At 42.1% G+C, this 15,168-nt stretch overlaps 1 protein-coding gene across 8 annotated transcripts in view; it reads right to left on the minus strand.

Annotated features, from left to right (window-relative positions):
- Nucleotides 1-15,168, minus strand: part of dlgap2a (discs, large (Drosophila) homolog-associated protein 2a) — a 251,386-nt gene that overhangs the window by 63,587 nt on the left and 172,631 nt on the right. For all 8 annotated transcript variants that reach the window (XM_074691350.1, XM_074691343.1, XM_074691349.1 and 5 more), the window contains one exon: nt 14,018-15,165. In XM_074691350.1, the coding sequence (XP_074547451.1) occupies nt 14,018-15,165 (1,148 nt within the window). The remainder of the gene's footprint in view (nt 1-14,017; nt 15,166-15,168) is intronic.

A 15,168-nucleotide genomic window follows, 5' to 3' on the forward strand; every position in this document is an offset into this window, starting at 1 on the left:
CTGAATATCAGCACAAGCACAACTTACTCTACTTAATGAGGTAATGGTGGGGTGATAACCTGAACCAAAGTTTGTTTACTGAGGAAAAATACGAAAAAGAAAAAAAAGAAAAGAAAAGAAAAGAAAAGAAAAAAAAAAAAGAAACAAAACAAAACTAAAAAAAAACACTCAAGAGAGTGCAGACCTCCACCAAGCATATTGTGATTGTCACCAACACTTAAGTCCTACTTTAATGTTATACTCCCTTTCAGCAGACTGTCTGCTACAATTTGGTGTTAGCTGCAGGTTTGTTCGATAATTTGTTTCCTGACAGTGTTGGAAATGATGATGACACAGTACATATTTCATATTCCAGATCTTAGTATCCAGAATATTGTCAGAATCTGGATCGTACTTGTACACCTGTCAGAAATTATGGTGACCTTGTCTTGTATTTTTTCCAAAGCAATCCGACCATTTATGGTGGAGTTCTGTTCACATATGGTGAAAACAGCCCTATCTCACAATGATAAAGAATCCTTTAAAACAATCCTGGATCCAGATGATGATCCAGATCACCTCCAAAATTTAATCAGTTCTTCTTTATCCCATTTTGAACATTTCCTGAAGATTTTATCAAGATCCGTTTGTTACTTTTTCTGTTATGTTGTTCACAGACAAACAGACAAACTCTCCCAAAAACATAACCTCCTTGGTGGAGGTACCTAAACAGTTGTTCATGGGAACAAGACGCATTATAGACAACAAAACCACAGACCATAAGAAGTCAAAAATAACTCTCCTCTGACAGAAACGCCCATTAACTCATTCGATTGTCTCTCAACAACAGCAGAATGATATCATGTGATCTCCAAAAAGAATGTCAAATGGCAGATGGGGTTGAAATGCACAATGAGAATGGTTCAGCTAAGGCTTGAGATATGTAAAGGTAGTCAAAGAGTCCTTCAATAATAAATTATTTGAATTAAAATTTTTCCCACCTCTGCAGTGAATAAAGAGCTCATGTTCTGTGCATTTTAAACTTGAAACATTCCCTTGAACAAATTTAAGAAAAATCTTAAGATGTTGGTGAATGAGGCCTCCTGTTAATCCCAGCGAAGCAACACAGTTTTCTAGTAATAGAGCAATGTTTTGTGTGTGTGTCCCATACTTCTTCCTTAGTTACCATTCAACAGAAAGACGACTCATTTCCATATCCAGTCAGCACGTCTCAGAATCTTCCCCCAGCTTTAACAGCTACTCAAAATTGAGGCTTTTCCATTCACACTTTTGTAAAAACATCAGGCAGGTGACAAACTCCTGAAGCGTGTTGACAAAAACACCTTCTAAAAATCCGACTGTGCCGTTGAACATAACAGCTGCCAGATTAAAGCTTGGAAATGAAGGAATAGAGCTTATCTTTACCCACTGGGACATTACCGTCACAGGCGCAATTGAGACAAACCAGGCGGTTGCATTTTGCAATTTTCTTGCACTTGTTAAACTAGATAATTGAGTAAACAGACATCAGCATCACCATTATCCCATCTAGAGGGAGAATTCTGTGTTCTGCCTGTCTTTACTACATATAGAAAGGGTTTTTACACACTGAAGAGACATCACATCTTAAATGTTGGCTTTGTAGTAAGGAGCAGAAAGACAAAAAGAATACCTTGCATTGGGTAAATATTAAGTCAAGGTTTAACCACTTTCCTTGCCTTAACCAGCAGCCGTGATAAACAATAGATTAACCCATTTCTGCCAGATTTTTTTCAGAGTTGTAAGGCATGTAGTTTAACAGTTGAGTTCCTCTGAATAATGTTATGTATTTATTTTTTCCATTTTGTTCTTTGTTGTGAAGAAAATAAGATTTTTATGACTAGCAAAAATTGTTGCCGGTGGTCACACAGCTTGTCATTCGGTCATATAATAAAAAAATATAAATAATAATAGTTATGATACCAATAAAGGTATAAAAAATAATATAGTCATAATGAATAAAAATAATAATATAGTCATAATAAATAAAAAAGGTGGGTGGCAACTTTTGTTGCCATTCATAGAAATAAGCCCATGAACAAAAAAATATTTATCCCAGGTACATTTTTTGGGGGACGGTTACTCTTGAGACTTGGATGATTAAATGATTATATGTATGTTTGGGGGGAAAATCATAAGAAATTTATGAAAATTGTCTCTTTCCATGACGATTTGCATTCCCCATGTCTTCCAACCGAAGGAGCAGGAAGGAGATGATGTCATGTGACAGGAACCACTTGGAAACTATTTTTTATAGACCAAAATCTTTGTCTAAGTTGTCTACAAGCATATAAGTGGAAAAAGTTGAACTAGAAATGCTAAGGTTTTTTATTGCGAGTAGAAAATGACAGTGATACACTTGGGCAACAATTGCCAGTGGGGCAAAACACAGATCACGTGGAGCATGATTGTTTCCCCAATCATGGTCTTGGTGTGAGGGGAAAATGTGGCTCCATTATCCTTAAGCGATTAACCAACATGTAGTCTGTGTTATAATATGATCTCAATAGGTTTCTATAGTGGAGATGGTGGTGGAGCTCATTAAAAGCTGCTGGGATTATTTCCACAACACTGCAATAAACTGATGGTGATTGTTCACAAGCTCATTACACACAGTAGCACACTTTCTATTTCTCTCTAACTCACTCACACACTCTCGTTTTGTTCAACAGTACTGCACAAACAGTACGACAAAGTTCAATTACTGTAACAGTAATAGCAGCTGAGTCAGCAGCTTTGCCTCTCGCAGCAAACACGTAATGATGATACAGCACAGATGCAGAGACTTACTACAGTCATACAAAAGCACAAACTAAACCTCCTGTCTATCTGTTTCTCTCCTGTCTACATTTACCTTGGTACATTGGGCTTAGTGTGGGACTTTGACTGGACGTACATTTCAGCGGTCAGTGATCAGCACTCATAAAATAGGGCTGTGTCAGAAATCATTTAATCATTCGATTCTGTGTGATATTTGAAGGCTTCTCTGTCACCCTATCCATCTGTCACTCTGACATCCTGGCAGTCGGATCGGCCTTGGCGCCGTGCCAATCCAACCCCAGCTCTGGATTTTCATTGAGTTATATCCCACTAGGTTTCATATTTCTTGGACTTTTCAGTAACTCTGGACCAGAGCTGCGTTCAGGATGAGTCTAAATATAGCCACTCTATGACTATTTATGATTCAAGTGCAGTGAAAGTGTGTGATACTCTTTTTTTTTCTGAAATTTGCTCTGCCAATCAGTGAGTAAGTCAGTACTCACAGGTTGTCTGATGATGGATGGCAGCTGACTGACTGTGGGAAATGTCAGGAGGAGATAAGCTGCATCAAAATGTCACTAATGCGTCAGACTTATGACTGTGATTACCTTTGAAGCAAATGTCATGTATTGGAAAATAACAATTGAAACGTGAAAAAGTGAATTAAAACAAACTACAAATAGAGGTTAGTACTTCTTTCCTCGGACATTAAATTGTTACTCCATATAGACACGAAATTCATCAACCCCACTGAGGAAAATGACGTCCTTGTGACAGTAATTTCACTAACCTCTGGCACCGCACTACGCCCACCCACGATTACATATCTAACAAGTGTCACATTAAATGTAAGTAATTAATCTACAACAGCTTTATTACAACCCACTCCTTGTTAGTCATAGATAATTATGGGTCAAAATGGCCTCGGACACTTTTGTTTCATCTGTGTTGTGGCGTTAGCATGCTAGAAAGCATGACTGATGGGAGTAATCATGAGTGCTCACAGGCTGTCAAGCTCAGCAGCAGATTTCACTGTGAGGCTGCAGTGTTACATCACGAGAAAAAGGTAATGGCAGATTACCACAAAAAAAGAGCACAAAAAGATAACTCCTACCCCATGCAGGCAAGGACACAGGCATGCATAAATGATTGAAGAATACTAATGCCTTCAGTGAAAAACATGCACATACTCGAACCTGCACGCACTGATACGCCACCAAATGCTCACAAAAAAGCACACTCACACGCTCTGATAAAAGTCATTTGTCTCCCCTCCAAAGACAGGCATGCACCAGCTACCAAATGGAGTCGATGGGTTAATTAAGTCTTGGAGGGGTTTGATATTTTTAGACGTCTAATTAATGAACGGAACGCCAGAGGACAGGCACAAGCTGTGGTGAGATTTGTTTAATTTGGATTCGCTGATAAACTGCATAGATTGTAGGGTCCTCCCTGTGACGATAAAGAATCAGGCTGGGCAGCGGCGTGCTCGTATTGACTGCTGAGGAAGCACACACGGTGTCTTGGTGTGTTCAGTGGAGCTGAAACATGGGCACTTGTCAATGTAAAGATCACCTTGACCTTTAGATCTGACATAGGGGAGACAGGAGTGAGCTCGACCTGCCCCTTTCTTTGTACAAATACTTCATCTATTTAGCAGCAAAGTCTTTGTGAATTTGGGCCGAGATTTGTGGGAGCTGTGTGAAACTTCACAGCTGAAGTGTGAAGACTGACATTAAAAGTTTTATTTTCCCATTTGATAGACTAAAGTTCTGTACTTAACTGTATTGTGCTCCAAAAGGACAAGACTTTAGATTAAAATCATATACTTCACATATAAATATATTAGGGGTGGGAGAAACAATCAAAAATCGATATATTTTGAATTTTTTTGTTCAACAATATCAAAATCGGGATTCTTTGTCAAAAATCTTTTTTTTTTTTCAAATTCAAATTCTTCATTTCAGTCTTTGTTTAAAAACTGGATTGGAAACAGTTACCACTTTTCTCCAGCAGAGGTGAAATATTTCTCTCAGGTGATGTGCATTTTATGGGAAAATATGGCTCCTGATACAGTTTGTAGACATCATCATTTTTTAACTTTTCAACATCTGGTGATAGAAAAGCAAACTAAAAATTGCAAAAATCGTGAATATCCAAGAATCCAATTGAAATCGGCACTCCAAAAATCGTGACAGAACCGAAAAATGAGAATAGCATATTGTCTCAGGCCTAAAATATATACAAATGCATCTTGGCAAACGTTGGACACACCCTCAAAAACTCTGTGCGACCCCACTAACACTGCTTTTCAAGTGACACACACACGGGTCCTGAAGGCTCTGAAGAAAGTGAACTCCACAAGGCTGTGGGACCCAACAAAGTTTTACCTAAAGTTCTGAAGACCTGTGGAGAACCACTAGCCGGTGTATATGCTGACATCTCTAACCTGTCGTTATCTCAGTTTGTAGTCCTCCATATCTTCAATTCCACCATCCACCATCATACCAGTCCCCAAGGGACAAGACAAATCCACCTTAGGTGAGCTCAGGCCAGTGGCACTCACACCAGTTGCCCTAAAGTGCCAGGAAAATCTAGTTCTCACACACATCAACCACACAGTCCCAGACACTGCAGTTTGCTTACTGCCCAACCGATCAGTGGACGACGCTGTAGCATTAGCCCTACACCACACTCTGTAACACCTAGAAAGTAGCAGAGCGTATGGGTCAGGATGCTCTACCTGGACTACAGTTCTGCCCTTAAAACTATTCGGCTGGATAAGCTAATTGATAAGCTAAAAGACCTCAGTGTCCCAACTCCCACCTGCAGCTGGATCCTGGACTTCCTGACAGAAAAACCACTGGTGGGGAGAATGGGAGAACAGGTGTCAGCAGAGCTCACAGGGCTGCTGCCTTAGCCCCAAACTCTTAACCCCACGACGTGTCTCCACCCAGAAAAACACAATCGTAACCAAATAGCCTGATGACACCACCATCCTGGGACTCATCAAGGAGAGGGGCGAGTCAGGGTACAGGACCACAAGAAACAACATTCTTGTCCGTGGTGAGAAAAATGACCTCATCCTCAACACAGACAAAACCAAAGAAAGAATATTGGACTTTGGGAAGAAGCCTCCCCCTCTTCAGCCTCTCACCATCAAAGGGACTCAGGTGGAAAGGGCAGACTGCTACAGATTCCTGGGACTGCAGGTTACATCTGACCTCAGCTGGACTCTCAACACCACAGCCACAGTGAAAAGAGCCCAGCAAAGGCTCTACTTCGTCAGGCTGCTCAGAAAAGCTGGTCTGAACCATCGCACTCTCACCCAGGCCTACAGGGGACTGATAAAGCGCATCCTCACCACAGGGACCACTGTCTGGTGTGGTAACACCACACAGGCAGTGAAGAAGGCCTCTGCAGAGAGTCATAAAGACTGTGGAGAGGATCATAGGGACAGAACTTCTTTCCATGGACTCTATGTACATGCAGCGCTGCTGGGAAAGAGCAGAGGGTCTCATCAGAGACTCACTCTCCCAAACACTGCACGGACAGCCTGAGACACAGCAGAGTGGACAGCATCATCACCCACAGGACTGTTTTTATTTCAACAGCTTCTTCCCTTCCACTGTAAGACTGATAGCAAAACAATAACTATTGGGCATGTGTGAAATAACCATTCTCCAACGAGCTCCACTCGCCATGTGTGATACAGTATCATTATTAAAGCTAGCAGAAAGACACTTAAGGAATTGCCTTTGCTTTTGCACTTTAATAAAAGCTTTCTGCATTATGTCATATCTGACATTGTTGCATGACACCATTATGCTTTGATTGTCTCAGGCACTGGACCTGCACCTTAAATGAAGAAAGCCCAGTTTCTGAGTTTCAATACAATGCCATAAACGTCAGTTTGATAAAGTTAAATGGGCTGTGAGGAGTTAAAGTGATCTCGAAAAAGTCTCTCTTCTCGATATGCCTGATCATAACCCACACTTTAAATTGAGATTATCAGCGCCAATATTGCTGGTTACAGGTTATATTGAATTGCTACTTCTTAGTTTCTAGGTCGGGTCGACTGGACCCTGGATTGGTTTGAGCTTAGATGAGAGAAAAGATGAAACACAGAGATCCGTGTTTTTCTCTGCTAACTCTTCTATGCTAAAGGCTAATCAGCCTTTAGCTCAGGCTGTATCACTCTATAACACAGGGGCTTTACTGTTGGTGCTAATGTCCATTCCAACCCACAGTCAGCAGTTATTCTGCAGTGGTCTGTTCAAACTTGAGAGTCTATCAATAAAATGAAGAGTGAGGTTACGTTAGCTCTGCTTGGTAGATGACTGGCAGGATGTAACTAACCAGGATTTACTGGCGTTACACATTACAGACACGTCTTAGAGCACCGGGCTGCTAGCTGCTCTAAATATAGACATAAACTAAACTACTTACAAACTGACAGTGTTTACTTGTTGTCACGTTAGACTACAGTTATGTTGGAGCACTGGGCTGCTGATGTTGCTACTAAAATGTTTGCTTGATGTCCCATTTCAAACTGTAGCACTACCCATAAATACCTTAACTCAGCGCGTTGTATCCAGTAAAAAGTTGTCTTGAACAAAGAACATTTTTTACGATTCAATCTCCATTTAATTCCAAAACAAACACATGCCTCGCTAAAAGTAATTTACAGTAGTGTGCAGAGACTCCAGGCCACAAGGTGGCGAGGGAGTGCAATTAAAACAGATCCTCCTCATGGCATCTTTAAATCAAATCCATAAACAACAGTTTAATGATGCCCGCTAATGCTATAACTTATAGGACTTCAAGGATTCAAGGATTCAAAGGCTGTTTTGGTGCTTCAACTCTGCCACCTAACAAAATAGGTGAAACATTGCACACTTACTGTGCAAAAATTTGATTATTGGTGGAACATATCCAGTTTCACTGTCAGTGCTGTGATTTTTAACTCTGTAGGCAAGCAGGGAGAACTGTGTGTGTGTGTGTGTGTGTGTGTGTGTGTGTGTGCGTGCGTGCGTGCGTGCGTGCGCGCGCGCACTGGGGCTAGGCAGGTCTCAGCCAATGCTCCTGCAGTGCAGCAGTGCATTTCATTGATTAACTCTGCGGCTCTATCTATACACAGCACCTCTCCCACCGTGGAGCATAAGTCACTGCCATTAAGTTAAAAAATAGAGTGAGATAGACAGAGAGACAGAAGGAGAGAGGACAGATGGAGGGGATAAAGCATAGAAAGATGGAGTAATGGCTAAGACAGATAAAGAAAGAGGAAGGAAGGGAGAGAGAGTTAGAGGGCTCTTAGAGGTCCAATCATTGGTAATCCCACCCACCAGCCTCCAGCCCCTCATTTCCTCCCACAAGATTGCTTGGATACGCTGTGTGTGTTGGAGCAGGTGCTGTTTCCTTTTTTCTGTACCTGTCTCTCTTCTATCTCGCTGGGGAGAATGAAACCATGGATTCCTTCCTGGAACAGTCTCAAAAGTAACCACTCTCCCACCACCTATTCTTCTCTTGTTTCTTCTTCACACGCCCACACATGCAGCATTATACAGTCTGTGTTTGCCTTGTCCTCATGTTGTTTATTTACTGACACTTGCTTTTAGATGTTCACATGCAAATGTAAAAGAACAACCTCCATGTTAAAAGGAGAATGATCTGAATTCACACATCCAGACCAGGCAAGGCCAACTTTTAAACTCCTCTTATTAGAGGCTGATTTGCATAAAGCCACAACACAAATGCAAACACCACAACACAACAGAAGTACAGCCGCAACTGAAGTTAGGGGACAGTTTTCCTAACAGACACATAAAAGTTGTGAAAGTAAGTCGATGGCAGTTGTGGCCATACTTACATTGTGTTGTGGCTTTTGCATTAATGTTTTAGCTCTTGCATTCATGTTTTGACTTTTGCAAATCCTCTGACATCCACCGGCCAACGTAGAAACTCCATAAAATGCTGAAGCATGTCAGGATCACATGTTTACAGCGTGGTTTTGGTCTCTATAGCTCGTGTCTTTATTTTTGAAAGCTATGCAGTGGATTGAGTTTAGGATGAGCTCACATAAAGGCCAGGAGTTATGTTTAATTAGTAGCATAGCTGTTTTGACTGACAGGTACATGCAACAGCCTGCATGTAAGTAAAGCCCTGCACCACCACTTTGCTAATGGCTTACATCAGATGTAAAACTCTACTGTAACAGTACAAAACTTCCACCAAAAAGTACAAAAAAGGAACAGAACAGGACAGGACAAGCCAATCTGAAATAAATGGTACAGCAAGCTTTTCAGCCAGCTGAAGCCAAAGAAGACTGAAAAAACAGCAGAAATGAGAAAAACCTTGAGTAACAAGAAGAAGAGGAGCAGTGATTGAAAGAAACTGTTCTGACTCCAGTTGGTTTTTCTTTTGGACACAAAGTACTTTAAACCCACTGAACTGTTTCAGCTGATGCTTAAATACACATTTATTTCCCTCCCCTGTTCAAACTAATTGATATAATCAAAGTAAATGGAAGAAGACATTCAATTTAATAAATAATTAATCAAAGCCAACAGAACTTCCTTCAGCACCCATTAGGTATGCCATTAATGTTAAAGTCAACAACATCCTCTAGTAATTGCAATTTAAGAAAATGTTTATGTTTATGTTATATGTGGTTCAGAGCTGTGCATGTTGAGTATGTTAGGTGTAAGTTAGTAAGCAAGTAAAGAGATAAAAACATAAAAACAACACCTCCACATTAAATGAATAACTTAGTTGTGACATATAGTGTTGTTCATACACATATCTTACAATATTTTGCAAGCCAGGTTGTTAGCATTTATTCTAAAATTATCTTGGGGGGAGGGGTTGAGGCAGACACAGACACGGACACGTGTATAAAGGCCCAGAAGTGATTAGAGCAGGGTTATTCCTGTAAAAGTTAACATTTTATTTTCTTAGCAAACTCTGCAGACCCTACCTTTAACAGTCAAAAAAATTAAACAGTAATATCCTTATAAAATCCCTGTAGAATCAAAGATAAATGAAGGTTTGAGGAAGTAAAACACAAATAGGAGCAGATGATCTCAGACACAATGCCAGGCTGTTACCTCAGGCAGCAGAGATGAGTAACATTGAGCTTCAAAAGGTTGTCTGAACCCTGCGTTCCATGGACAAAATCTTTCTAAGTAGTGCACAGTGGGCTGAAAGCTGTCTGGGAACCCCTCATTAAAAAATTGGAGGAACCTGTGCGTGTGTTACCGTAGCTTTCAATCACAGTGCCGTTTGATTTCTGCTACTTTGCACTTCACTTTTGTAATTTAATCAGCAGTCTTACTGCATCTAAAGCTCCACCTTTGGCAAGCCAAGATGGCAATTAATTGGCTTATTAAATCCCTCAGCAATGCTTTATCAGCAAAACTATCAAAGACTAATCCTCCCTTTGTTTTACTGTACTGTATGCAGGAGAGGAACAGCGTAGCGCTGACTCAATCAAGCCTGAGAATTGTCGGTGAGTCAAAATTATAAGGTGTGGCGGATTATAAGAAAAATGAAAGAGGCACAGCTGTTACTGCAGTTCAGCTGTATTTAAACATCTCATTGAAAGGGAAAGCAAAGGAGAGAATGCAGAATTTACAGTTAATCCATCTAAGCCCAGCAGGGGATAAATGTTTTTCCACAATTACCTCCTTTCATTAATACCAAGTCAACATATAAATTTGGATCATCATTTGAACTCTGTGTGTTTGCTTTCCTGTGTGTGTTTATGTGTTGATGAGTGTGTAGTAATGTGAATGTGTGTTTGTTAGAGGGCAAATTGGGGCTAATTTGTGAAATGACTTATCCAGAGACAGAGAGCGATGGCTAATGCCACGTCTGATTCCCCAGCATTTGTCATTTCAGAGAAAGGGCAGCCAATATAAATCCATCTCTGTCTTCCTCTATGTCCAGTTAATCGATCTCAGATACACACATGCTTTCACACTCACAGATTCACTCTGGCTTTCTACATGCATCCAGATTTACATCCACATACATCAGGCAAGACAAATCAAGCATTTCTCTGCGTCTCGTACTTTGACAACACTTCAAAAGTTCCTTCTGTTATTAACCAAGGACGTGAACAAGGTGAAGAGCACATCATCAAACCATCTGGTACACGAGAAACCAAAAATAAAAAACCCTCCCACACACACTCTCACTCACATGGACAGACTTTCAGTGCACACTCTCCCATGATGCAGTTTACCGCGTTATAGTGCAGACAGTTTCGTGTGTAATTCCAATTCAACAGCAGCATGAAGTGTAAACTCCACAATGTAACCCTTGGTGTGAGAAAAGTATCATCCCTGACTATTTGCTCTGTATCTCTGAGGCGATGAGCGGCAACAGTAGCCATGGGGAGCAACAACAGTCATCTCAGCTCAGTTTCCTCCCCTCTGATTCATAAAGTATCTCAATGGATCTAACAGAGGCACAGACTGTGCTGGTATGTATCATCAACTTTCTCTCCCTCTTTCACTCCTTCTAAACATCTTCCAGCTCTCTGAGAGGGCATCGATCCTCCGGGGAGGAAAGATGTGTCACCCAGCAAGGATTGGATTGATAATGCTGGGCTAAATATAGCCCTGCGGCAGGAAGGAGGAGAGGAGGTTATTTTTAGAAGTGTTTATGGTGCCGCGACTTGGACAGCACCTTCGCTGAATGACCAAATGGAAGTGAGGGCTGCAGGTAGGGGGGCACTAAACTCTGTGACTCCTTCTTTGAGAGATTGCAGCACTTAGTGGGATTGTGGCGTGAGAGTGGATGAGTTTATTTCATTCGTCCAGTTTGAAGGGATATGTTTAAAACTACACGAGTCAGAAAAGAGACTTTTCTGGATGACGTTACCTCAGATCGACTGGTGTCTTTGGCTCCATTGTCTGATTTGAGTAATGTATTGGCTTTGCATTTACAGCCCCCCCCCACCCTGAACACATTCAACACTTCCTCTGCTTAGACCAGAGTCTTCTCTCTCAATGTGCTGAAGTGCTCACTTTATTTTGGCTGCAGGCATTTCTTCCATGATGCTATCAGATATCACATTGTTGTCTATTGAGCTGCATTATTGCAGAGTTTTTCTTCCCTGATTTTGCAATTTATAAGCATACTTCATTCTCACTTTTCCCTTTCTTATGCCCTTCAGCATGCATATAAACTCCTGAGACGCTCCATTGTAAAGTGCTGACTCATACTGAATTGATCCCAGAGGAGCTGTCATGGGCCGAAGCTAAAAGCTAACCTATTCTAGGACTAGAGTCTATGTGAAATCGAAGCAAACAACACGGTAAAGATCAAACAGTGATCTATGGCCTTTTATTCTCATTTTGCCAACTCTTTCCCTCTGGTGCAGATCATTTATGGACTTAATTGATTCGTCCTGCTGTGCTAGCCCTTTCAACTGGCAGCCACATGCTGAGCCATTGGACATGTTCACATTGTGATACACAGCAATGGGACAAACAAAACACAGTCTGCTGGATCAATCAGGAGTCAAACTAAGACGAGTAACTTTTCTTCTTGTCTTTTCACCAGCAATGTCCATCTCAAAAGGATGCTTCATATTGATATAATGAAGGCTGATGATTTTCTCTCTACTGCAGTGCTCAAAGTAGTGTATTCTACTGTGAAAAATGTTGCAAAATCTGCGTCATTGAAGCACCTCATCTCATGAGTGAGGCTTTGAGCATGAGAGTCTCCTGTGATTCAGAGTTAGCAAAATCTTTTTGCTAAGTTTTACCATGATTAACGTTTGCCATTCGAAGTCTTTTGCACACAACTACTCTCTTCCACTTTCTTCAACAGGTGCATTTACTCACTAAATACAAAAATCATTAAGTGCTACCAACCAACCAGAAAACATGGTGGCCTTAAAGGGGACCCACTGATTTGTGGATCCCCAAGGCTCATTCTAACCAAAGTGAATGAATGAAATCGATTATACACTACACAGAGTCTTCTATATTTGGGAGGTGTTTTGAATCTCAATATTACAGTGCAACTATTGTAATCCTTTTGATTGACACCTCATTTGACCAGCTGGGTCAATCTATGGTTCAACACAGCATTACAAGTCTATAATGTTGAGGAATAAATATGTTTAATTGAAAAACTTTGATATTTTATCATTATTATTTTCTAATTACCTGAACCCCCCCCCCCCCCCCCCCCCAAAAAAAAAAAAAAAAAAAAAAAAGTACCAAAAATCTTTACTGCTGAGTGCCAATACCAATTGCCAGGAACCAGGCATCGGTACTGTCAAATGTTGTTTTTTCATGCACAAGTAACAACCTTTCTCTTTCATAGGCTTGGGACCAGCAGACACTTTGACGGCAGCAGCTAGGAAAGACAGCTGTAAGTAGGGTTGCCACCCGTCCCATAAAATACGGAATCATTCTGTATATTGCACTTAAATGTCGCATCCCGTTTTAAATCAATATGGGATGCAATTTGTCCCATATTGCTAGTTTGCCTTGAACGCAGCACCACTCTGCCTGAATTCAACATGTGTTCTTGTCCGCCCACTAGAAACGGCAGTTGGTTGGTTGATTTAAATCATGGAATAAGTGCTCATCATCAATTGGATGAGAGAAAGTCACAGGAAATCACCACTACCGCCCCCCCTGCTGCTGAGGGTGTCCCTTATTTTTCAGCCTCAAAAGTGGCAACCCTTGCTGGGAGTGAGGACTTGTCTGCCTGTGAGTGGTTTTGAACAGAGAGGGGCCCATAGCTGCAGTTGCTGCTTGTTAAGAGAATTATCAATTTATGCTTTCATGTCTCCACACTCCAGAAAAAGTTGCTAGATTTTTTTGCTGGACACTCTTTTGAAAGGGGGTCATTACGGGTCTGAAAACCTGCTTAATATAGTGACAAAGTTTCTAAGGTGGCAACACTGAAAATTCTAAAATTCCATAATAGGCAGGAAAATTGTTTAAGTTGTGAGATATGAAACAATAATTTTGCTCGTGTTAAATGTCCACCTTCCACAGCCTATTGGCCAAAAGGTTGGATTATATCTCTCCAACATTTACCTATCTTTTGCATTTGCCATGAAAAGTCAACAACTTGTCTAAAAGCTAACATTACATTTGCAGCTAGAGACACAGTAACAAGACATGGTAACAGTATTCCAAACTCATGTGTGGCATGTCAAAGGAGGATGGTTTCCTGGTTCATGTAACGAGTGAAAAGAGGCCAAACTCACCTGTAGATAGTGACAGGGCCTGATGTTGGGCTTGAGGTCACTGGGCATCATGGGCTTCTCCAGGTTGAGTGAGGACTTCCTGTAGGCCTCCTTGGCTTGGCTGACAGTTAGTGTTGACCAGGAACTTCTCTTCATGAACTTTCCCTCTGGTGCCATACTTATGCTCTCGCAGGCAGAGCACTTAACATCGTTGTTACTCTTGGATGTCTTTAGCGAGAGGTCTCCTGCCAGGTGGCTATGCATTGAGTCAGGGTAGCAGTGGCTAATGTGGTCCACTGGATGCCGTGACATGACGCTGGGTGTTCTGTACGTGCTGTCACTATCCAGGTTGTCGTCCGAACTCCACCAACCTCCCGAGCGTTGCTTACCGCTGCCCTCAGATCTACGTTCTTTGCTCTTGCTGCGTTTGCTGTGTTTGTGGTGGCCTTGGTGATGGTGATGGTGGTGATGTGAGCTGTCTCGGTGCGAGTCACTTTTGGTACCGTTCATCTTGGAGGACCCTTCTAGGGAGTGGGACTTGGTGAAGAGCTTCTGCACTGAGTGGACTAAGTGGCGTATTCGTCCTGGGCTTTCGTTCCGCTGCTCTGTAGTTGTGGTTGTGGTGGAGGTGCGTTGGTATTGCAGTGTGTGGAAGCCATCCCGGTGCAGAGGCATCTGTTTCTCGAATTGGTCCAGGAGGTTTGCTGGGATTCGGTTCATTTTGCCACTGCCCCCATGTGAGGAAGAGCCACCATCATCTCGGGAGTCCCTGCCGCCAGAGGTGTTGCCGCCACTGTCCCGTGAAGCGCTGCCGTAGTGCATGCGGGGAAAAGTGCTACTTGAGATTGAGTGGTCAGTGGTTGACATGGACACTGGCATTACCATGCACTCAGAGTGGATGGAGCTCCGTGGGGAGCAACGATGGTGACCATCAAGGGGGCAGCTCTCGGTGGGGCTGAGGAGGTAGGATGGGGGCCGTGAGTTGCCATGGTGGGCGTGATGGTCCAGGGAATGGTCACAGTCAGTCAGGCCGCAGGAGTGGGCTGAGGTGGGAGAGGTGAGCTGGAGCTGTGCAGGGCGGCCACCAGAGAGACCCTTCATGTTCCTGGGTGGAGGTGAGTAGCTGTCCTCATCGAAATACTGCGAGGGAGACCATGAATACTGCTGGTCTG

Source organism: Halichoeres trimaculatus, unplaced genomic scaffold, assembly GCF_033239565.1.
Source record: "Halichoeres trimaculatus isolate MK-OKI-2021-1 unplaced genomic scaffold, fHalTri1.1 fHalTri1_scaffold_17, whole genome shotgun sequence".
In the NCBI taxonomy this organism is placed as follows: Eukaryota; Metazoa; Chordata; class Actinopteri; order Labriformes; family Labridae; genus Halichoeres; species Halichoeres trimaculatus.